The sequence below is a fragment of the Enhydra lutris genome, unplaced genomic scaffold (assembly GCF_002288905.1).
Source record: "Enhydra lutris kenyoni isolate GAN:26980312 unplaced genomic scaffold, ASM228890v2 scaffoldscaffold1, whole genome shotgun sequence".
Taxonomy (NCBI): Eukaryota; Metazoa; Chordata; class Mammalia; order Carnivora; family Mustelidae; genus Enhydra; species Enhydra lutris.
Window position 1 is genome coordinate 36,698,657 of NW_019154085.1, and position 25,843 is coordinate 36,724,499.

At 40.2% G+C, this 25,843-nt stretch overlaps 1 protein-coding gene across 1 annotated transcript; it reads right to left on the minus strand.

Moving 5' to 3' along the window:
* Window positions 1–3,993: 3,993 nt before the first annotated feature.
* LOC111144383 (solute carrier family 19 member 3) lies at window positions 3,994–11,855 on the minus strand. The gene is made up of 5 exons (XM_022498661.1): window positions 11,706–11,855; window positions 8,928–9,753; window positions 7,147–7,339; window positions 5,339–5,480; window positions 3,994–4,585 (listed from the first exon to the last, which is right to left on the minus strand). The coding sequence occupies exons 1-5, from the start codon at window positions 11,853–11,855 to the stop codon at window positions 4,409–4,411; spliced, it is 1,488 nt and encodes a 495-aa protein (XP_022354369.1). The 3' UTR covers window positions 3,994–4,408.
* Between the last annotated feature and the right edge of the window lie 13,988 nt (window positions 11,856–25,843).

Here is a 25,843-nt window from a genome sequence, read left to right on the forward strand (position 1 = left end):
AAAATTAGAAGAAATTAAATAAGTAAAAAATGCAGAGAAATTCGGAAAACAACCCGAAGTGATCCTGCCTGTGTTCTGCTATGGCAAGTGGGTGCACCTGTCCCCTTGGCCAAGGGAAATGGTATGCGTGTGCCGCAGCCACGCAAACTCAGAGCTGCTGGGAGGCCCGGCCAGGCCGCCGGCCACCACTCCCAGACACCTGTCATTTTTTCATGACGTTGGTAGGCACTTCCCTCGGACCTTTCAACACCCGCTACCGTGCGTGCCCCTTCCTGAAAGACCCAGTGACCCTGCTTATTTGTCAAATGCGCCCCACGTGCACCTTCACGTGACACCTTCCTTAAACTGGATCTAAATATTTCACCGAAATCAAGGGCCTAGTATAGACAAAGGGCAAGTGTAGACAAGCTAGAACCATAACCCTTTTCTTCTCAGAAATATTTACTCTCTTGTCATTTCAAGCCCCTTACTTCTGTTATTTGTTTATGAAGTCTGTCATTTCCATGAGTCCTTCTACATACAAAACAAAGCATTTAACGTATTTCTCCATAAGGTGTTACAACCAGTCAAGAAACCCCACACCTTACAAAGCAAATCTATGTTTTAATATTAAAAAACATTTCTCTTTAATGAGATACCAAATGAAAAAAACCTCTTTTCAAAATACTCTTGTCTTCTGCGTTTGTTCCTTTTGATTATACATGTACATTTAGGTTACTCACGCATGTTCCAAAAAAAAAAAAAATGAAAAAAAATCAGAATGGTTACATGTAAAAAATAAAAATCTCCAGCTCCTTATTCTTAGATGCTAATTTATATCCCAAGAGGCTAAACACTTTTTAAGAGTTAGCATTTCAATTTTAGTTATGGGTAATTTACGTGGTACAAGCATCAAAAGCCATGGAAAGATGCCTTTTTCTCCCCTCCCCCCTTCCTCATTACTCCATACCAGGTAACTGTTAGCAGTTTTATTTGTCCTTCCAGAAAAGTTGTATGTGTGTATATAAGCTGATACAGGTATTTTTCACCTTACTTTTGCACAAATACTGAACTACCATACTCATTATTTTGGCACTTGACTTTTCCCACTTAATAATTTATTTTAGATACTTTTATCACTATGTAAGTCTCTTCCTCAATTTTTTATCCAGTTAATATTATTACAAGTGAATATATTGATGCACCATAATACATTTTCCCTGTCTCAATATAATGACATTTAAATAGCTTCTAATCCTTTGTTCTCGGAAACACTACTGTAGTGAAAAACACCTGTGCGAGTCATTTCCCAGGCAGGCAGTGTTCATTAGTAGTGTTTATTTCTACCAGAGAAATCTATAGGTGGAATTCGTAATTGGGAGAGTGCAGAGTTTTCCTTCACAGCAATGAAGCAAATTTATACCCCCACCACCCATCTTTGATACTGCCTGTTGACTAATCCCCAGAGAACCAAGTGTATTGTTACACTTTTCTAGTCTGCCAGGTGAAAAATGGTAGCTTATTAATGAATGTTTCCTTCATGAGTTACTTTAAATATCATCTACATGTCCGGGCCATTTGTATTTTGCCTTCTCTGAATTCCCTGTTCACATGCTTTGCCCATTTTTCTATCAGGTAACTGATCTTTTTCTTATTGGTTGGTATTCATTTTTTCTAAATTAAGGAAAGCAGCTTTGAAGCGTTGTAATATATACTCCAGATTATCGTCTGTCCTTTGGGTTTGTTTGCAGTGACTTTTCTTCCATACGTTAAGTTTAGTTTTATGCTGTCAATTCACTTTATTACATGACTTCAAGGTTTTATACTACTTTAGAAAGATTTAAGGTTATAAAATAATGTTTATATTTTTTCCCTAGTATTTTTGTGGTTTCTTTATTTTTAAGTTTCATTCTTTTCTTCTTTCTTAAAAAAAAAAAAAGATTTTTTAAATTTATTTGACACAGAGAGAGAGAGACAGCGAGAGAGGGAATATAAGCAGGGGAAGTGGGAGAGGGAGAAGCAGGCTTCCCACTGAGTAGAGAGCCCCGTGTGGAACTCGATCCCAGGACTCTGGAGTCATGACCGGAGCTGACTGAGCCTCCCAGGTGCCCTTCTTTTTTTTAAATCTGTGCTTTAACACATATATATATTACATATGGACGGAGTTATTCTTTCATTCTTGGGTGCAACCTTTGTTTTCCTTGAGGAAAATTGTTCCAATTTATTAAATATTCCATCTTTTTCTTCCTTTTGTATGAGAGGCTATCTTAATCATAGTCTAACCCATTAGGAACTAAGAATTGATTCAAAACTTTTTACTCTTTTCCAGTGGACTGTCTCTTCATGTTGCTATGTTACTGCAGATGAGAGTTTAAATAGAATTTTATTCTCTGCAAATAATTTAATTTCATTTTCCCACTTGACAAAGTATTTTTTTTGGTTCTTTTTTGTTAATGTTCCAAATACAATTTAGAACCACTAGTTCTGGAAAAAAAAAATGTTGTATTTTTTTTTTTTTTTTACCTCCGGGATAGGATTTAACTTACAAATTCATTTAGAAAGCATGATCATAGGGGAAGAGAGGGAAAAGTAAAACGACAAAACCAGAGAGAGACACAAACCATAACAGACTCTTAATTATTGGAAACAAACTGAGGGTTGCTGGAGGGGAGAGGGTGAGGGAATGGGACAACTGGGTGATGGGCAAGTAATGAGCTCTGGATATTATATAAAACTGATGAATCACAGACCTGAACCTCTGAAACAAATAACACATTATATATTAACAAAAAAAAAAAAAAAAAAGGAAAGCATGATATCTTTATATATTTTTTCTTCCTAACCAAGAACAAGATACGCTTTTCCACGTGTTTAGGTATTACCTTGTAATCTACAGAAGTGTTTGTAGGCATATTCATATATGCTTCACACATTTATTAAATAGATTGCATGTAATTATTTTGTATTATTTTTGTCCTACCATAAATTGGGTCTTCTACTTCCATGAATCTTCTAAATGGTTGTTGTATCATGAAGGCAGTTGACTTCATATACTTTCTATGCTGCAATCTCAGCTTTTAGCTGAGTTTCCTGGGTATATACTTGCTTTCAGAATAGTGAGAATTTTACTTTCTCTTTTACAGTTCTTCTCTCTCTCTCTATCTCTCTCTCTTTTTTTTTTTTTTTTTGCTTGTGTAATTGTTTTGGCTTGTACTTCTAGTACAATAATTTAAATGAGAATAATAGTGATCATCCTTTCCTTGGTTTTGATAGAAGTAGGAATGTCATTAGTTTTCTCTACTAACTAAGTGTTGGCTTTGGGGCTGAATTTTATTTTCAGTCCATAATAGAATTTTAGAATTTGGAGAAAAGTGTATTTGAAACATAAATCTTGAATCAGCACTCTTTATTTTCATGGCAGACTGTTCCATGTGTCCTCTTTTGAAGTTTTAAAGGCCACAAGCACAGGCGATTCTCAGCACAATTCATCAAAAATTTAGAAAGGCTCTTTAATATTTTTGCACACCTTATTTTATGTAGCACAATCTCTGCCATTTAAAAAGTAGGTGTTTCCCCTCATCAGTGTTTTCTTACTTACAAATACTTTTAGAAACTCTGGAAATTTCTACTTCAGTTTTTCTATTTTAGAGATCACACCGACACGGCATTGAAACACCCATCTAGGGTCATAGTAGGGAGAAAACTCACTGCCACCCCTCGGGCCCCCAGCAATTGACTTGAATGTCATTCTCTGGGCACAGAGGAATGTCTGGGGCTATTCCTGAGGTCAAGTTTCAACAACAAAGCTCAGCAGAACACAAAGTAAAAAGTAATCATGACAGAATTAAATAGGTGATATAATCAAATAATAGCTTGTGATTAATACCATGTTGTCAGGATTGAAGAAAGGTCCTTAGAAATGGGACCAGACCTTGAAATTCTCGCAGAGAACTGCAAGTAATATAGAAATACACTTAATGAAAGAAGGAGGCAAATGGTTATGTGATTTTTTAAAAAAAAAATGTCCATCTCTTGCCTGTTTTGGTAAGATAAAATATCTAAAACAAGCAAAGGGGTCAGTCCAGTTAGTATTTCTGCTTACGAATGGGGAACATCAACTGCAGGTTGAGTGAAGTTTTCTCATGGTTTGTTTCCATGCCATTGATATGTTCTAGGGAGTAACCAAAACCAGAACTTCCCAATCCTTGCTACTCATTGGAGTACCCAATATCAGCTATTTGACTGAGGTCACGGGTCTTGTCAACTGCATCCAGCTGGGCACGTAGTATCTGGTCTAAAACTAAGATTTTGTTGTGGTTTTGAAAAGGTTCATTGAAATCCAGGCTTTGGAAGTGTGTCAGTTTATGGCGCTCAGTGACTTTGTGACCAAGAAGATCCTTGTTCAGTGGATGCAGTGGCTGCCGTAAGGTCAGAGCTTTGTTCCTGTAATGACATTCCTTGGTCCCTCTGGGTGGAGCTCATCTGGATTCTGACTTGCTGGAGAGCTCTGGGCTTGCTTTTGGCATTTGATTGAGTAGATGATATATGTGCTTCTCATTAGAAAAATAGCAGCAATAACTGCAAAATAACTCCCATAAACTAAAAACTAGAGAAAAACAAATGGAATTAATTAGACACACATAAAATATGACTGTGTATATCATTGATAATACACAGTCATGGCACTGATTTGCTTGGATTGTGGGATAACTAAGACCTAGGACTTTAACATGCATCATTTAGATTTTCACAATATTTTCTTCTATCTTAGAAGAATCAGCTATAAAGGTGTAAGAAATGCAGTAACTAAGAAGGTGGGCTCTGGAGCCAAGGTTACTTGGGTTCAAATCCCAGTTAACACCACCAAAGTGAAAAAAACACTAAATCCCACTAATCTATGTGTTTATGTCTGCAGGGTAGTGCAATGCTATGAGTAAATTTTATATAATGAGGCTACTTCTTACATGCGTTTCCCTCCCTTTCCCAGATCCAAATGTAAAATGTGAAATTGGGCTAATTTCAAGTCCCATGGTAGAGTAGGGAAAAGGAACTGAGCTCTGCAGCCATGTACCATTTCTAGTCAAATCTCCTAACCCTTGGAAGGGGATGATGGGAGGGAGAGCAGACATACAGGGGACACAATGACCGGAGTAGCACCTGATGAGGTGTTAGGAGCCACAGGCAAACACTAACCGACTGTGCTTATTGCTGAAAACCTGTGTTATGATATGATAATTAAGGAATTGCTTATTTTAAAATTTGCCCAACTAAGCAATTCAAGAAATTAAATATTGGATTACCTAAGTATTCTGCATTCCCCCAACTACCTGACTAGGAAAACAGCAATACTGCAGCTTACCTGAATGCTGATTGGCAGGTTGAGTCCTTTCTGATCTACAACAATCACTGTCATAATGGTCTGAATTACCAGTGCCATGAAGGTGTTCATTCCAAACACCAGGGCGTAGCGTTCCACACTCAGATTAACTGCGATCTGAAATCTGTCATTGAATGTTGAATTACATTTCTTTTTAAACAAAATACACAAGGGACTCTTATCTTTAAAAGGCAGAAACTGAAGATAAAAGCGATGTCTTGTAACCAATACTCTGTCTAAATCTCCTCCAGTTTAGACAAACAGGGAGAGCAAAGAAAGGGAATTAATTTTAAAAATACGGTTGAAGGCTGAATTAAAATACCCATTGAGGAAATACAGCACAATTACTCTAATCCAATTTAATGCTTCCAGAAGTGAAAACTAAATATTCTAAGTTCTCATAACCTGAGAATATTCGATGCTATCCGGTTTTAGATACTGTTTCACAGTGAATTTTTATGAAAATGCCAGCAAAATCCCATCTGTGGAATCATTTGGAGAGTTATTCTTTTTACTGTCAATTGTATCAACAGTTTCAAATTTGGGTAGGTAAGGTATTTATTCTTTGGAAGATCCAGATCTTGGCTGGCTGTGCAACTGAGTGAATCTGTAATTAGTTTGTTTTTAATAATTATATAGATTTTGACATCTTACAACTCATGAATGACTGGCTAGTGTATGTTATTTAGAGCTCTTCTGTGGAACAGAGGCAAAAGACTTTTGGTTCTGAAGATTCTTAAAATGAAAAGAAGCAATATAATCCTACCTTAACAATGTCCTCTCGCATGAAAAGAGAAACTTAAGAGACATGAGTTTGATTCATTAAACTGACATATTTCCATTAAAAAAGTAAACTTGCCAATAAGCTTATTCTCTTTCTTTTGTTCCATGATCTTTTCGAAGTCTGCTTATATTCCTGTTTTGTCATTTCCTTATCAAACATTTTTGACACATTAAATCCCAAAACTTTTTTTAAAAATTTATTTGCCAGAGAGAGAGAGAGAGAGAGAGAGAACACATACAAGCAGGCAGAGAGGCAGGCAGAGGCAGCGAGAGAAGCAGGCTCCCTGCCGAGCAAGGAGCCTGATGGGGGACTCAATCCCAGGATCCTGGGATCATGACCTGAGCCGAAGGCAGAGGCTTTAACCCACTGAGCCATCCAGGCGCCCCTAAATCCCAAAACTTAACAAAGTTTCTGGCTCTACTTCTTTCAAATGATCTGAAATTCAAATATTTCTTATCTCTTTTGGTTAATACCAAAGCCCATTTCCTATAGTCAGCTGCCTCTGAGCTTCCATATGGAACAAAACATTTTTCATTGTTAAAAATATGATTTCTGGGATATGCAGTTTTTTATAATCATTGCATCTACTTTTTTCAATATCCAACTTTTTATAACTTGCTGAGCCTATTTTGCTTCACACAAAAGTACATACCTGGAATGACACAAACAACTAAACAAAATTAACAATAAACTTAATCATTCAAAATCAGATTGCACCACACCTTGTTAGGCCAAAGAGTCTGAAATAAAAATCACAATCATTGCTTTCGGTTATGAACCCACAGAACTCTTTTTTTCTCTGATGACTAATCTTAGTAACATTCACAGGGCAAATAGTTAAGTGAAAACATGGCTTAATTATGTCCCATTTAATACATAATCAACATTTAAAATACTACAATTGATTAAAATCCTTCCAAAGTTCTGCGAGGAACTGTAGAAATGCTAGTGAAGAGAGAATATGGTGTGGTTTCAGGAGTGGAGAGAAATGGTTGGTAATACTTACACTGCTATGGTTATAAGCAGCATATAGCTGGACTTGAATATCAGATAGCCAGCATAGCATGCCCAGATGTCAGTCGTGTAATGCATGAGAAACAGAGAGCCTGCACTAATGATGGAGAAGATGGCTAGGGCCAGCTCCCCCAGAAGATCCCAGTTGACTTTCACATAGCCCACTGCAAAGGCAGCCACAGCCCCTGAAAAAGAAACATTAAGGGAACTCCAACACATTGACTTTGTGCATGGGATAGGTCAACATGCTCTCTTTACAAAGCCACATCCTGGGCAAATCTACAAGGTGAATACGTGGTTTTCACAGAAACAGTGTGATCCACCTAAACGTGGATTTATCCTTTTCTCAACCGTGTTTTCTTTTAGCTTCTCTCTTTACCTCCTCTTCTTTCAGTCCGGTAGTTGCCACAATTTTAATTGGCATCTGCTGCATGCCCTGCAGAGCACCCGGGAGAAGGGCCAGAAAGGTTCTTTAGAAAGGGGTCAGAAAGGTTCACAGCAGTGTGGGGAGGAATGATACACAAACCCAGTCACTTGCTACAACATGCAAGGGGCTGGGACAGACGAGAGTGAAAGGGCTGCTCTGATAGTATACCTAGCCTGTTCATACTTGCCTTTCTGGTTCATTGTCAATGGGTTAAGGATGTGTTGCACTGGGTAGAAAAGTTGAGTCTTCACCTAAACCTTCTGATCTCCATCTCAGTATCTTTGAGATCTGGTCTCATTTACTTGAGATTTTCAGTGAACTCTGTATTGACTTATGGAGTTTAAGAGATTGAATAATTGGCACTCATGACAGTTAGTATTTATAGTTCTTTTTATAAAAATGAAAGGTAAAACGTTTTATCAAAACGAAAGGTATTTATGTTTCAAATCACTGATATTTGATTAACTTTTCCATGTGTGAGCCAGGAAAGAATCAGTGCTACAAAGGAAATAAAATTCTTTCCCCTCTCCCCCAGAATTTGGAACATAGGAGAAAGAATTTCAGTGAACCAATTCCAGCACAGTCTTGGTGTGCAGGAGTTAAGGTGAAGCCTCCCAAAAGAGAGACAATAAGAGAACAGACACCACACGAGTTTCTGAAATTTTTGGTAAATGAGGGTGTGGAAAGCTCCTACTTCCTAGAAAATATCTTTAAAGTCTCAGTTGAATTAAAGTTTCCACTTACCAGGATATAAATGTTTATTGTAGAGTAAACTTCAAAGGCAGATTTCCTTCTGATATTGGAATCTTGACTCTCACATTTATTCCACTTCTCACTTAAATCTCTTAAGAAAGCTACTTTGGGAAATTTTTGGTATGGAACCTAGAATTGCTGAAGGTGGGCACTAGCTAAATCAAGTCCTTTATTAACAAAACTCTTCCCATTGTAATTTGGAAGGCTTGATAGTACAATCTATTTTACCAAAATAATAAAATCTCCTTATTTATATACAAGGTGAGCATTTTCCTTTGGATATAAAAATAACCTGGAAGAAGAAGTGGCATTATTAACCCCTTTCCTGATGGTGAATTGGAATCTTAAGAATTTGGCCAGAATTTAATCATTTGGTGCTTAATCCTGAGCTCTTGAGTTATTTGGCTATAACTCTACCACATTGAATAGAAGTGTCATGGTCCTCTTTTTCTTTTTTCCAGTGACTTCTATTTAAAAAAGAATATTAATACGCTCTCCAAACAGAACCAGTTTACCACCATGGAGTTTAGCAACTGAAGAGATAAACTTAATGGGGGTAGCCATTAAAGGAAGATAAATCAATGTCTGCTTACCTCCAAAGGTTGCAATAGCTTCTACTGCCCCATTATAGACGAAAGAACTCTGGGATGGTGCCTTGTAATCCCACAGGATTTGAACATAGTTCAAAACCTGGTTAAAACCTGCTGTGGAGAAGGCCCACCATAGGGACCAATAAAATAGTCGCTTGGAGGAGTAGCACTCCTTTAGATCTTGGAACCACTGCACAAAAACATTCAATGCTACATTTCGCGGCATTGGGCTGCTCAAAGGACCACCATCCAGGTTCCCTGAAATGGTGGGTATTTCTGAAGTGGGATTCTCTTCACTGCCTGGTGTGTTAATTTTGTAAGGTGCATCTGACGCCTCATTTTTGTTCAGTTGCTTCCGTATTTCTTTGCTGGACTTTGCATGGAAAAACATGCTCTTCTTGGGCATTGGCAGGAAAAGGGACAAAACGAAGGCCACAGAGACGGAAGCCAAGGATATGACATTGAGGTAAAAGTACGAGAGTCTGGCCAGGGACACCAGGAGCTGGGCCAGCACCGAGGCCGCTGTGTAGGCCACCAGCGTGATGCTTCTGCAGTAGCCGCTCACTTTCTGGTAGTGCTCGGGGCTGACCACGCTGTAAATGTAGGCATAGTACGCCACCTCGGTGGCGGTGACCATCCCATAGAAGAACTCCACCACCTGCATGGCCTTCACTCCCTGGCCAAATAAGAGCAGCAACCACGTGATGATGAAGCTGACTCCTTGCAGGATGATGACTGGCTTGTAGCGGACGTAATCGGTCAGGATGAACACGGGGAGCAGCAGCACCAGGTAAGAGTATGTCCAGATTGGGAAGATCTCATTTGTGATCTGTGAGGTTGAAAAGTGGAGCACGTCACCATGAGGCACTGGGAGGGGAAAGGAATACCTTTTCCTTAGTACGTTACTAAGGTATAGGTGGCTTGCCCAATAGCAAATTCCATATCCAGTTGGATGGGATGTTTTTCATATTATGGAAAAGCACAAGAGAAAACTGATTTTCCAGGAAGAGAGAGCTCCTCCCCCTTCTCCAAAACAAAACCAATTTATAAATGTATGCACCTCCCAACATAAGAATATATTTGCTTAACGTGCAATCTGAACTCTCTTAAAGTTAAATAGTATATACATTTGAGTTAAATTAATTAAAAAATGCTCAACAGACACTTTGGAGTTTTCCAGGCTCTTTGAAAATACCATTCCTTCTTGTTCAAAGATTTTTAACATCAGACAAAGTGGCTACAAAATTAAAAGAAGTGACAATCTTTTTGTTTATTTGATTCATCACCGTGTCATAAATGTCTACGAACATAAATGTCTAATGAACACTTGTGAAGACAGCAAAGAGTAAATAACCTTGCAGAATTACAAAGTGGGAACAAGTAATGCATTAGATTTTCCTCCTGGCCAAATTTGCTGGGTTCCCAAAGTCTTTTCCCTCCCAGTTCTACTGGTTAATCTCTGCTTACTCAATTCTGGCCTCAACTTGATGTGGGTATTTCGCAGCTATCCTCAGAAATGCTGCGGACTTCAGTGATCAGTCCTAGAAAGGAAGGACGGAAGGGGCTGATCTTTGGGGCAAGATATGGGTGTAGGGGCAGCTCCACCACACTAGCCTTTGTTTTGTGCCTCTGTTATCCATAGCAACCTCTGTGGACCCCAAGGTCAACGGTGAGGGAAAGTTCAGTGATTGGAAAGGCTAGTGGGACTGAGTGGCACCTTGGAACCTGGTACATTAACTGGTCCATAGAGGTTGCAGAAGCAGACCCCACTGGGTTCACTGTTTGATTTGGGACCTGTATTTGTTAGTCCTTTGTTTTGTCTTCATCATGATAGGCTTCTACCTGGAGAAAATTGGAAACACAGCTGTGGCAAACTGATTTTACATCACCGCACAACAAGTTTGCTTTTCTCATCACCAAATTAACGAGTATTGAGGAGCCTTCCAGGTGAAGCCACACTCTGCAGGACTTCCGTGGCTCTGGCTGGAGATGGGGATAAAACCAGCGCAGGGTAATTCTCCAGTTGGGTGAGTGAGTTTTCTTGTTGCACTTACTATAAAAAAAGGACGTGAATCTTTGAAGTAAGAGAATTTGGCCTTCTGGGGAAGATAAAACTATGATAAAGCTGTGAATGTCTCACCGGCTGGTTGATAGTTTCTCACAACTGAGTAACTATCCTCAAGAACTGATATGATTCTTTATCAGATCCTGCTTATACCTCTGCAGCCCAAAAGTTTGTGAGGACTGGAGGCCTGGCAGAGATTTTACTCTAGGATTAGTATAATAACAGAATCAACTGAGCCCTCCCTGAAAGTTACCATGGGTTAAGACTAATGGTAGAACTCCATAAAAGTTAAAATATTTATTAGATATATAATGTGCTACTGTTCCCATTTTTGTAAGTGTGAGGAGGGAAAGTAGTTTGAATCATTGTATTAAATGGCAAATATCATGAAAATGGGGTCACTGAGGTCAATGGGTTAATGTCTCAAGTAGAATGAAGCCCTAACCCCACATCCTGTTCAAATCCTGTAAAATTAAACCATGTTAAGATATGTCTGTACGTGGGTACCTGGGTGGCTCAGTGGGTTAAAGCCTCTGCCTTCGGCTCAGGTCATGATCCCAGGGTCCTGGGATCGAGCCCCGCATTGGGCTCTCTGCTCAGTGGGGAGCCTGCTTCCCCCTCTCTCTTTCTGCCTGCTGCTCTGCCTACTTGTGATCTGTCAAATAAATAAATAAAATCTTAAAAAAAAAGATATGTCTGTATGTATATTCACTTACCTCTGAGCTGGTCAGGTTTTTATCTGGTCCAGATAAATACGGTATAAGGAAGGGTTCTGAGGGTCTCATCATGGAGAAAAATCCAAATAAGCACAGGATCACCGTGGGATAAATCCAGGAATGACTTGGTGAAGTTCTGAAACAATCCATGGCTGATCAAATGGAAACAAAGTCAAAATTAGCTGATGTTTAATTACTTTTGGCATCCTGGATATGATGCAAAACCGATCTCTAAATGTTTTGTGAAAGGATAAAGTTTCATCTGTCTGCAGTTGAAATGGAAAGGTGAGTGATGAATGTGTTCTCAAATATTCCTTAGGGCTCCAGTCAAACCATCCTCTGTCAATGGGCCTCTTACTCATTATTGCTGGGACAGTTATACCTCCTTAGTGTTCTTCATCATGAACATGGTAAGGAGTACTTACTAATAAATGATACATATGGGTTAATTAATACTTGAAAGTAAGTAAAACATTGGCTGGTGAGTTATTGGTGTCCACGTGGTAGGTCAGGTACCTCTAGGAGGTCAAATCCAACTTACCGCAGATTTAGTGGCTCAAGTTACTACTAATCTGCTCACTCTATTTTGTACTGTGACCCTGAAATCTTCCACACACTGAATGGCATGTGTTTATTTATACATTTATCTCCCCATTAGACTGTCCCTTGCATTGTATGGTGCTTGACACATAACATATGTGTTTTTGTTAGACACTTTTGTTAGGTGTCTTCAACCTGATAATCTGTAATTCTTCAGTTAAAACAATTAAGCCAGATAAATATCTGACTGGCCATTTTTCCCCATCTCTCCCCATTCCAGACTGATGCTAAGTCTACTTTGGGAAGGCAAGGCATCACTTTGTAAACTGCTCTTCTCCTTTTCATTACCGCTTGGCCCATTTCTTCTCTCTGTCTGCAGTTTCATACCACTCAGTAGGGCAGGGAGCTAATTAATAGTTCATGCTTTTTTTCCCTAAGCCACAAATAAAATTGCTTGAAATTCAAACTTCAGACAGAAAATCCAAAGGAGAATCTGAAACAGGAAAATTCCCTCTCACTCCTTCATATTTGGGATCCAGCTTTTTTTCACAAAGCCTCCATATTTTTGGTGGCCTTGGATGGGGAAACAAACTTGCTGTAGGATGCTTTTCTGCATATTATCTAATTAAGTCCTAATAATAATTGTAAAATAGATAGCATTCTCCCAAATTCCCAGGTGAGCATATAAGAGGTCCAAGGTATCCTACAACTGGCTTCAAACCACATGGTCAAGATTTGAATCCAGATCTCTAGGAATTCTCTCTGGGTCCTCTCCTGTGCTCCACTCTGCCTCATTCTGGTGGCCCTTCTTCCTGGGCTGCTGGCAGAAACCTAATGACAACCTTTCCTTGCAGTGAGGAATCTTTAGGATGACTGTGTTCATGAAAACACTTTCTTTCCTCACTGCAAGGAAAGGATCTCTCATTGAGCTTCCAGGACCAACAGTAGCTTGAAAGTGGCTCCAAAGCTAGATTTTCTGCCAGAGGAAATAAGATAAGGCATCTAACCAAACATGAGTAGGAATCCTTTAGCGCGGGGAGGACTGGGCAGAGCAGCAGGAGTGACCAGACCCTTTCCAGGCCAAGTCTTGCCTTCAGCTTGCAGGGCTCCAGCCTAGTCACTGCCTGCTGGGAGACTTCTCAGAGGCGAGTATCTGGCTGTTCTTTCCCCTTCCCCCAGCCCAGGGTCTCTTTGTCTAGCACTGGCCTCATTCCAGAATCCTTTCCTACTCTGGCCACTTAACAAAGACCTTGTGAACTTGACTTGCCCATCAGATCGCCTGGGAACTGGATAAATAGGGGCTCCTGGACTCCATCCCTAATGTGTGGCTCAGGAGGCCAGAGAATCTGCATTTATACAGAATGATTCTGACACAGGAGGCCCAAGGACCACTTGGCCCCTTCCCATGCCCCGGGGCAAACCTGGCTGCATGCCACAGCTTTGGAGCTTAACAAGGTGGAGAGGGCAGTGGATGGAAATTGTCCAGGAAGTTTTTGCAAAACTACACATAGACATGTGACCCTGAAATTCTTTTCTGGCTTTCCAGGCCCTGAAGAGTCCAGGACATTTGAAAACATCCTCAGGTGACTCTGATGTTTTGGACATGCCTCTCACACTCTGTCTGCCCCAACCCATGAACCCTTTCATGTGCACAAATCACTCCCTATTTGTGACCCACTCCTTCACAGGCAGCTGAAAGCCTTTTCCAGTAGGGGCCCTGGAGTGTCTGTGTCTTACTCTGAATAAATACCATACAGCACACGTGTATCTGAAATTCTCCAGCCCAGCAGCCCAGCATGACCTTTCACCCACCATCTGAAGGCAGTGATTCTTCTGTTACTTATGTAAGAGGCTGCAAGTCACACAAGTAAAATGACAGCAATCTATCAGCTATTGTCTGCTTGGCTCCTGCGAATACACCAAATATTGTATTCGTTGCTGTACATAATTATTGTCTCTAGTCCTTAGAACAATCCTAATTATACATATTATATATATTGATCTATAATTATGTGTTTTATATAATAATTAATTATATAAGATATTTATTATACAAATAATTATAATTATTAAATTTGGTTTTATTAAATAAATATAATTATATGATATAATATATAATATATTTATTTTTTTTAAGATTTTATTTTTTTGACAGAGAGAGACACAGTGAGAGAAGGAACAGAAGCAGGGGGAGTGGGAGGAGGAGAAGCAGGCTTCGGGCCGAGTAGGAAGCCCAATTCGGGGCTCGATCCCAGGACCCTGGGATCATGACTTGAGCCTAAGGCAGATGCTTAATGAGTGAGCCACCCAGGCACTCCTATAATATATATTTATTATATTTAATATTATATGTAGTTGATCCTTAACAGGTTTAAATTGCATGGGTCCACTTATAGGCAGGGTTTTTTTTATAACAATACAGTACTGTAACTCTATTTCCTCTTCCTTATGGTTTTCTTCTCTAGCTTACTTTATTTTAAGAATACAGTAGAAAGGGGCGCCTGGGTGTCTCAGTCAATGTGGCCTCTAGGTTTCCAACTAAACAATCTGCCCAAATCATTCCCTCTCTCCTGGAGAAACCTCTGGCTACTGGTCTCATAAAAGCTTGAAAGTATTGATCACCGTCTTTTATTTTTGTCTTACTGGGGAGACGCCGCTCTTTGGGGCCATCATGACTCAGACAATGATACTCAAATTACACAGTCTGTAATTTCTACACTTTGGAAAATTATTTCATTTTTTTCCTTGACAGGTTTGTGAGGTAGACAGAGAAGATGGTATTGGCCTCATTTTATAGATGAGGAAATCGAGGGCCAGAAGCAGGAATATGTGTGCAGGTTTTTACCTTTAACCAACATTAGAGCCTGGACTTGTGTTTGGTTTTCCCAATTCCAAGTTCAGTAATCTTTCCTCCCTGTTGAGATACCTGGTCATAGCCTGGAGCTTCCAATTCCCACTTATTTTAGAATAATGTTTTTCAGATCGTGGGTGGCGAAAAAATTTAGTGTGTTGCAAACAGGATTTTTTTTTTATGTCCTCTTTGCAGATAAAATATAATAGGTATCAAAGTACACCATAGAGTGAGGCTAATTTTTTCTGAGCTCTTTTTGGGTTATCAGTATAGAAATATACAAGAATGATCACAATGTATATTATATCTTTCTGTGGGACACAGTCATGGGGTTAGAAGTTGCAGAGGAAAAGGGCGCCTGGGTGGCTCAGTTGGTTAAGTGTCCGACTCCTCATTTCGGTTTAGGTCACAAGCTCAGGGTCATGAGACTGAGTGCCGTGTCCAGCTCTGCACTGGGTGGGGAGCCTACCTAAGATTCTTTCTCTCCTTTTCCCTTTGCTCCTCCCCCATGCTCACCCAAGCTCTCTATCTCTCTTAGAAAAAAAGAAAAGGAAAAAAAAGAAGTTGCAGAGGAAAATATAAGACTAAATATTTATTCATGTCTCTCAGAAGCATCCCTGTTAAGGTCATCATAGAATACCTGTTCTCTTTTGGAGGGTCTCAGCCTTCACAGCAAAGCACCATCCTGGAAAAAACTGTCCTTTTGCTACTTTTCCATTTATCATTATTTTTGACCTTGTAATTTTATCCTCCTCCTAGAGAATACTCTAAACCTTCCCTCACTTCATTGATTCTTATTCAAGGACAGGAATCAGATTGATTTTCTCACTTACTGTGTTTTCCAAATAAGATAATCCTCTTAAAATTTGCTCCTGTAGTAATAATTCTCATATATGACTCATATGCTCCATTACCACTTTTCAAAAGCACAAGAACATCTTATGGGCAGTTGGTTAAAAGAAAAGACAATAAAAGTATATTCTTTAAACAAAAGTCAGCTTATTGGACTATCCTGATTTGAAATCTATAGTGAAAATGCCAGAAATAACATGAAAGACTGAGAGAATCAGCTGCTCCTTCTGGAGGAGACATGGAGCAGCAGCTGTATCTTCCCCAGAGCTTACCTGGGGCAGCTGGGCAGTGTGGGAGAGCTCTTCAGAGGTCTAGCAACAGCAGATGGAGGAGGTAAACGCTGGGCATTAGCCTCTGTTGGCCTCGGGTGGGGTGCAGTCTCTTTGCTCTGCCTGCCCAGTGGACTAGAGAGGACCTACTTCTGACCCAGTTGTGCCATCTGCACACGTGCAACACATCACATGGGCCCCAGTGGTAAATGGGCCACATGCACTGTTGGGGTTACCAGCCAGCACATGTGACCTTCTATGAGCTTGGGAGACCTCGAACACCTTTGCACTGGGAAGTGACCCATCTAAATTACCTTGGAAATGATCTGTTCCTCACTCTTTTTGCTGGTAAGAAAATAATGATGATTTTTTTCATTAAAATTCACCAAGGACCCTCCAGAAAGAGTCTGGTCTCTTCTCTCAGTCTCTACTTGGGGTCTATTTCTGGAAGGCCACCTATTTCTGCTGCCACTTCCCTTTCTTCGGGGTCCATAGGATGCTGTAGCCTTCTTCAGAATCACAGTTCCCTGGTGAGTGTAGTGAGACCAACTTTGTTTTATGGTGCTCATAGACCTTTCCCCATCTCCTAAAAAAACATAAGGATTACTTACGTTTCAGCTATGATCAAGTTGTGCTGGGTAGCTTCTCATTATTTTTATTCTCATCTTCCTTAGAATGGTTTCTTTTAATTCATCCTCTTATGTGTGTTTCCAATCTCTTGCTATCAGAGTTCAAGTATTTATCTGTGCTTTCATACCAATTATTACCATATTATTGACTTTTTCCCTTTTTTAAATTCTTTTAACCATGTCTTTAAATCTTTCCAACTGGCTTCAGGCCAATATCTTTTCTGTATGAATGTGCATAGCTTTAATAATAATAATCATAAGTATTATTTGACTTATAATAGTCTCCTTGAAATTCCCAATTTACTTATATTGACCACAAAAGAAGTTCACTGGTCGTTATAATCCTATGGTATGGAGAAAAGAAAACTTTTTGTTTATCGTTGCCAGGATCCCCATTTGGATTGAGTTGTAAGGTAAACCTAGAACTCACATTTCCTGGTTGCTGAAGTCTACAGCCAGTCACTTGGCTGTATTTCCTTAACTAACTTATAGACTCATTGTGTGAAATAAACCTTTTCCATATTTGTCCATTTAAAAATTTTCATGTGTTTTTTATCTATGCCCTGGTGAACTGTATTGGGCCTGTGCCAATGTAGACCTTATCTAAGTGGCAGGCATGGAAAGTGTCCAATTTCCTAAACAATAGGCTATACATGTATACTACTGTGTATATATATATATATATATGAAAACTTTGTGGCCACAAATATTTCTAGGAGTGTATTTCCATTTGCATACAATAGGCAACTATTAAAAAGGAAGAACTATAGAAATTGGCATACAGTGGTGGGCCTCCTGTCTCCTTGAGGCCTGGGTGGACCTCCCAAGTTAGGGGGACTTTAGGGTGATCAGATTCCTCAGCCCACTCTGAGAAAATGGAATTCTCCTCCCACTGCTAGAGACTTCAGAGCTGTGGCCTCCCTGATGCCGAGGAACAAGATGACCTATCAAAGCAAAGATGTTTCCCAAATGTGGTTTTTCCAAAGGTTTCCCACAACCGAGGGCCTGGTGTATCAGAGACTAGGTCATCAGAAAGGAACCATTTCCTCAAATCCTCTTCTATGTTTGTTTAGAAGATGCTGCCAAGATTAACTGAGGTGCTAATATGTTTGGAGAAAACTCTCTAGAATCCCCAGTCTCCACTCAATTCCTGTCCGATTCCCCCTACCAAACATTTCAGTCATCTCAGAAAGGGTGCCTGACATGGCAACCAGCCTCTGAGAATGGGCTGGCCTAATTTTCACACTATTCTCCAGAACCTTTACTGCAGTCAAAACATCAATTTCCAATAACACAGCCTCAGGTTGGCATTTTAAAATAACCATGAATCTCACCACCTCTAAATGCCAAAGGACTTGGGACATCAGGTCAAGAGAGATGACATCTGCAAACGGTTTCACTCCCCAAGCTCCAAAGCTGTTTTAAAAACAGAGTGAGGGCCAGTATTGGTCCCATTTTCCAAAAACTCACCGTTCAGGTTTTTCAACGCTGCTGGAGCCAAGCCCCTCACCAGACAGAAGCAAACCCGAAATCTGACTACTGAGAACTGAAATATATGCCTGTCACCGACAGCAGAGTATAACAGTAATTATGCCTTTCAATCTACTTGCTATTAATGGAGAAGAGAATAGGACTTTGAGTGAAAACATCCAAATAAAGGGAGGGACTGTGTGCATAAGTCAAGCCAGCCAGTGCGGGAGATAAGCATGGGGAAGTGATCGCAGGGAGTTGCTAAATTACCATTACTCTGTTGCAAAATCAGGGATGGGAGGGTGGTTTCACCAATTTCCAGTATCTTAGCCTTCATCTTACTTAAAATGCATTTCACTGATCTCTACTTCACTCCATACGCCAAAACTAATTTGACGTCATCTATTCTAGGAACCACAGAGTAACCTCTAGGGAAAACATGATTATGACACAGGGATTGCAGAATGTGTCACCGAAATGGTAAGAAAGACTCGACTTAAAATAAATCGATAAATTGGATTTCATCAGAAAACCGTATCTGCTACTCAACAGATACCATTAAGAAAATGGAAAGGAAAACCACAGGTTTTCCATTTTATAACCACTAGAACACCTAAGCACAAAAAGACTAGCAAACCGAATGTTAACAAAGATTTAGAATTCATACACATTGCTTGTGGGAAAGTAAAATGATACCAACTCTTTGGGAAACCATTTGACACTCTATACAAGAAAATTCATATATTCACAATAGTGAAAAAACAGGAAGAAGCTGAAATGTCTATTGAAAGTGAATGGACAATATTATATATATAAGCAACAAATACTGCTTTAATCAGCAACAAGAAGCATTGAACTACTGCACAACTTGCACAAATATTTAAAAAGTTATGCTCTGTCAAAGAATCCAGACACAAAACTGTGATTCCATTAATGTATATAAAGTCCTAAAACCAGCAGAACTAATCTACAATGTAGAAACTGGATCAGTAGTAGGTAGCCCAGGGTGGGAGACAGGGGAGGAACTAACTGCAGTAGAGCACAAGGGAACTTTCTGGAGTGATGAAATATCCTATATCTTGATGAGATATGGATACATGGGTGTATATAACTGCAAACACTCAAACTTAAAATCCATACTTTATATTGTATGTAGATTATGCCTGAAGTAAAAAAAAAAAAAAAATACATTCTACTCCTTCTCCCCATCCCCTACCCCTTAAAAATATTTCACTCTGTGGGACTCTCTGCAGCCTTGGACTTTTCTTATTGTAAGCACTGAGGTTTTTCAAATTCTACATGGGACAGTCTGAAAACAGAACAGCATCTTTCTAACTGGGTCTTCCCTAGAAAATTTAGAACAGAAACTGTGCCCACAAATCAGAGCTAGGACCGACCCACAAGCTTTGGAAGCCTGGTCACACAGAACATCCTTCGAAATAATACAAAGAGAAAGCAGAGTTACCTGTTTCTTTTGTGTCCCGAGCTTATCTCTTTCTAAAACCAAGTCCAGTTTCCTGCCTTCAGATCCAACTCCTCCTCCTTCCTGATGTTCCCTCCTGGGAGTCCCTGTCCCATTGCCCCTCCCTCTCCTGGGAGTCTGGAGTCCTTCAGAACTGAGCTGTCAAGAGCAATGGCTTTATACACCAGAGCCCACCCCCTTCTGAGGGCTTGGACACAGGAACCCACCTCTTCCTCAGCCACCCTCTTTTTGGAATCTCATTAGAAGGAAAAAACCCAAAAAAAAAAAAGAAAAAAAAAAAAAAAAAAAAAAAAAAAAAAAAAAAAAAAAAAAAAAAAAAAAAAAAAGAAGGAAAAAACCCAAACAAACAGAGAAACAGATCTTTGTGAAACAACAGAGAGGTAAACATATCAAAAACACTTTTTCCTGAATGTTAGAACTAAAATAATCTAGTTTTTCTTGAATTTTCTATTAAGTGACTTAGAATCTCAGGAAACCAAGAAGTAGAACTATCACCTACCATCCACTCATAAGGTTTTCTGTATCCCCCCTCCATCCAGCCTCCAAGAAAAAAAAAAAAATAACAAAAGCAAACACTAGGAAAGTTTGAGGAAATGAAGCTCTCCACACAACTTCAAAAAGCATGAATGAGGTATGAACTGCATACTCAACATGCAGGCCAGAAGAGTTCTGCTTCTGGTCAAGACCACTCCAAGAGCAGATGCAAGTGATCTTTTGAACACATGCTTCGGGTTCCATTTTGTCATCTATGGCATCATTCTTTTTGGCTCGTCTGAAACATTTGCTGATGAAGTCATCATCCCCTTCCAGGCTTCATCCTTCATCACCTCATCCTTTTCCAAAAATTATCTTTTTTTTTTTTTAAAGATTATTTATTTAAGAGAGAGGGGTGGGAGGGGTAGAGGGAGAGAAAGAGAATCCTGAAGAAGATCATCCCCCTTAAAGTGTGATGCGGGGCTTGATCTCATGTCCCTGAGTTCATGACCTGAGCCGAAATCAAGAGCTGGATGCCTAACCATCTGAGCCACCAAGGCACCCCCCAAAATTATCTTTTCATACTTGTTACCATTCATCATGTCTCTAGCCTATCCAAATAACTTCCAATTTATTCCTTTATTCTAAATGATTTGCTAATAGTTGTTAATAACTGAATGGACTATTTAAAACTCTGACATCTTACTGCAGACCTTCCCGGCTTTAGGCTTTATCCCCCACTCTCTTTTCAGGTTTGGGTTTGTGGTGGCCACGGTTCAGTGGAAAAAACATGACTTTGGAGTCCAAAGCTCCAATTCCTCCTCACCTCACCCCTATTTGTGGCAAGTACTTAACCTCCTCAAACCTGTTCTTAAAATGTGGATAACCAGATGCCTGGGTGGCTCAGTTGGTTAAGCATTTGCCTCTTTGGCTCATGATCCCAGGGTCCTGGGATGAGCCCCACATCAGACTCCTGGCTCAGTAGGGAGCCTGCTTCTCCCTTTCCCTTGGTCTACCACTCCGCCCACTTGTGCACTCTCTATCTCTCTCTCTCAAATATTAAAAAAGAAACAAATGTGGACAACCACATCCACCTCATGAGGTTGTTCAGGAACTGCTCAGTCTCGTTCTAGGCACATAGCAGTTGCTCAATAAAGCTTCCTTCCCATCTGCTTCCTGTAAACACACGTAGCAAATTCAACCAGAATGAACACAGCTGGGCACTCATAGATCAGAGAGTGTAATTTCAGAAAACAGACACAGTAAGTAACTTCACCTAAATTCATTTAAATATTTATTCTTGAATTACCCAACTTTTAGAAACCATTGATAATCTCTGAACAATAATGACTGAGCAAACCTAGTATTTTTGTTCATTTCAGCTACTTCCAAGGCAGTGTGAAGAAAAACATATTCAGAAGTTAGTTATGTTTGGTTCTATTTAAAATATGTACCTTGGGGCACCTGGGTGGGTTAAAGCTTCTGCCTTTGGCTCAGGTCGTGATACCAGGTTCCACGGATCAAGCCCTGTATCTGGCTCTCTGCTCAGCAAGGAGCCTGCTTCCCTTCCTCTCTCTCTGCCTGTCTCTGCCTACTTGTGATCTCTGTCAAATAAAAAAATAAATAAATAAAATCTTTAAAAAATAAAAAAAAATAATAAAATATGTACCTTAATGAAAACACACCTTTGCCTTAGGAGATACAAATGTGTTCCAGTCTTGATAGCAGCAGAGACAGTTCTGTATGAATATTTGTAGAGAACATTTTCTTTTCAAACTTTAAGTAATCCAAATCCTCACATCTATTGCGCATTTATAGCGCAATCCTGACTTGACAAATAATTAGGTATCCTTCCCAGAAATATTATTGTAAGATATGGTTGTGTTTTCCTTTAATCTCAACTAACATAGTCTCTAAATAGAGTCCCATGTCCCTTCATTTCCAAGTCCCATTTTTCTCACTGGGGCCTTTTTCTCCGTTCCTGGGTTGGGATCTAGAATTCTGCGCTCAAGTTTCCTTTCAGTTAGAAACTGTGCACGTGGGAATAACGATGGGGGATGCTGGCCATTTACCGGGGTCGTGGTCTCATTTAATTGGCTTGGCAGATGGCTGAAAGTGAGATTCTCGCAGACCTAGTTGGGGAGCCTCAGCACCGGGCAGGCAGGAGAGCACAGGGGCCTCAGCGCGACGTCGCCCAGGGCCCGCGATGGAATCCAGGCTGGTCCCAACCTGTCCACTGCCGCAGGTACTCGTCCCAGCCGCGTCGCGGAAACTGGAAGATAGAGGAGTGCTGCGGAACAGGGGTGATGGTGTTTCTGCCAGAAATTCGCCTCCCGCAGCTAGTCTTACCTAGAGGAGGGGGTGTCTGGTCGCCAGATCGCTCACAACCCCAGAGAACAAGTCCCCGGGACAGGACCCCTCTCGGCCGACCCACCGGGTGAAGCTTGGCGCTGACTGTAGGGGCGGGGGCGGGAGCCTGCCACTTACGGAGTTCCGAGGCCCCGCCCCGACGTTTTGCATATGCTCACTAGAGGCCTCCCGAACCTTTAAAGCCGGAGGAGGACCGGAGGAGGAAGTCTGAGATCTGCGGACAAAAGCTTACCGGGTACCCCAGGTATTGGAACCCGAAAGGAGCAGCTTACAGTAATAGCCTGACATAGCAATGTAACAAAGCAGCATGAACTGAATGCAGTGTGCATCTATTTATAAATATGTCCTTGCCTATAAATCCATTTACTTTTCCCCAAAACTTGTAAGAGGCACAGTTAAGATGCCCATCCTGCGCTGAAGCGAGGCAGAAAGCAGTGGGGCTAGTGAATGGAGAAGTCTAGATTTTTGTTGGGGCGTCCTGGCTCCAGAGTTAATGTTTATAGTCACTGTGTTTTTTTTTTATTTTGTTTTGTTTTGTTTTATTTTATTTTATTTTATTATTTTATTTTTAAGGTTGTGAGGTGGCATAGTTTTCTTATGCTTTGAGAATTTTCCAACACAAATAGTTCAACTATTAAAAAGTTTTTGTTAGGCAGAGGTGGTTTAAAAAAAAAAAGCATTATGAAGTTCTCATTGATTAAAATGGGGGAAAAAAACAAAAACAAAAATCTTTTTCATTATCTGTCGGTAAATGGAAAACCCTCCCCAAAGATAAATACTGTTTGGTTTCTAGTACTCTGGCTGGAAGTGAAATTGATTACAAGTCTCCCATGTGTTTTTAGGTCACCGTCCTGTTTTTGGCTTGGATTTTCTATTTTCACCTTCCTATGATTTGCAGAAAATTGATTTATAAATTACCAGGCTACCCACTGGGAGTGGGAGTACCCTGCTCATTGTGCAACAGAGTGACCTTGAATGTTGACTGACCGGCCTTCCCAGAGGAAACCGGAATTTTCTTAAGGGTCCAGGGTGTCACAATTTCCTCTGCAAAGAGAGGAGCTCATTTTGGACCTTGAGTTTCCTTCTGTATTTCTCTGATAGCCCTTGGCCATAGTCTAAATCAGAGAGAGATGATGAGGAATTCATTTACTTGAAGGAACGTAAACATATTTGCTGATTAGGTAACAAGAGGTCTGGATTTCATTATGTATTATCCACTGTTGGGAGGGGTATAGATGAGGTCATAGATGATAGGAGACTGGTCATGTTGATAATTGTTGACTTGGGTGATGGTTCCTAAGACGGTGTTGTACTATATTTTCCACTTCTGTTTATATTTGGCATGTTTCATAATAAAAAAAAAAAAAGTTTACAAAATCACTTATTCATTAAGAAGCTATTTATGGGGGCACCTGGGTGGCTCAGTGGGTTAAGCCTCTGCCTTCGGCTCAGGTCATGATCCCAGGGTCCTGGGATCGAGCCCTGCATCGGGCTCTCTGCTCAACAGGGAGCCTGCTCCCCTCCCCCTCCCTTTCCCTCTGCCTACTTGTGATCTCTGTCAAATAAATAAATAAAATCTAAAAAAAAAAAAAAGAAGAAGAAGCTATTTATGGGCACCTGGGTGGCTCAATCAATTAAGTGTCTGACTTTGGCTGAGGTCAAGATCTTGGGATCATAGGATCAAGCCGCAAGCTGGGCTCTCTGTTCAGCAGAGTCTGTTTGTCCCTTTCCTTCTGCCCCTCCCCACCCACCCCCGATCATGCTCTCTCTCTCTCTTCTCTCAAATAAATAAATAAATAAATAAATTCTTAAAAAAGAAAAGCAGCAATTTATTGGGTATATATTATGTGTCAGATGCTGTTCGAGGTGCTTGAGATACTTTCAGTGAACAAAAGAGTGAGAAATCTTTGCTTTGCAGAATGTACATTTGTGCATGGGATGAGACAGAGGGGATACCATGGGGTCAACATGATAAATTCTGGAATTTTATGGTATGTTGGAAAGTGTTAGGTGCTATGGAAAAGAAAAAAAGAAAAAGAAGACAGAGTAGAGATCAGATGAGGATATAGAAAATGGAGGAGAGGACTAGCGTCACGCACTGGGGTGTCCACAATGGGCAAACACACAGAGGATGAGACGGAGTCACTAGGAAGAGGATGAAAGTTTATTAGGGAGGACGGGTGCTCATTTGTGTCAAATGCAACGGGAAACAGGGAAAAAAGCCCCATGGAAAATGTCAACCACTCACTTGGTCTTCTTACCCAGCAAATGAATTGAGTGTCTCTTATGGTGGTACTCAGCTGTACACTCAGTTGTGTACAGTGATGTACACAAAAATCTATTTGACTCATTGACAAGGAGTGGAGAAAGGGTGACCAAAGGAGCCTGGCATAGAATGCTGTTTTGTAATTGACTCTCCCTCTCCCTCTCCCTCTCAGACATCAGCTTCAAAGGCTTGTTCTTCTTTAGATCCCTGGTGCTTGGCTTCATACCTAACACAGCACTTACATATCTGCTGAGTGAATGAATGAGTGAGTGAAATGTACAGAGCAATGGAGTGAAACGCGATCTGTCATGTAGGGTTGCCCAACACTTACAACCAGAATTTAGCTGCAGACACAGATATCAGGAAGACATGTGTAAGAGAGCCAGGAATTTCCCTCAATGGCACAACGACCGAAAGCTGGGGTTCTACCTGCCCCACCCCAATTTCTATCTTTACTGTAAAACCCATTATAGCACAATCACCCATGAACTGAAGCCTACCCCAAGTCTTTAAATATCACCATTTGTCTCCTCCTCCATTGACCTCAGTCATGGGAGGGGTACACATCTTATACAACAGAGAGACACATTAGAATAATGTGAATAATTTTTTTATTAAGAATTACCTTTTTTTTTTTACAGAGGCATAGAAATGGAAAGAAGTTAGTGAATGTACAATAGAAATGCTCATCATAAGTAATTTTTTGAAGAAAATGAAATATTAACTATCATGATTTTATTTTATCAAGCTTATAATATAAATAGATGTTTGACCTGGGTGCCGGTGTTCCCACTCCCTAAGGCTGACGATATACAGTGCTCCTTTATCTTTCTTCCAGATGGAGACAAGATTTCAAAGATGACAGAGAATAGTTACCTGCTGGATGTTACCTTCTGGAAAATACAGGGAGAAGAAATTGGTGTCACCATGCTAG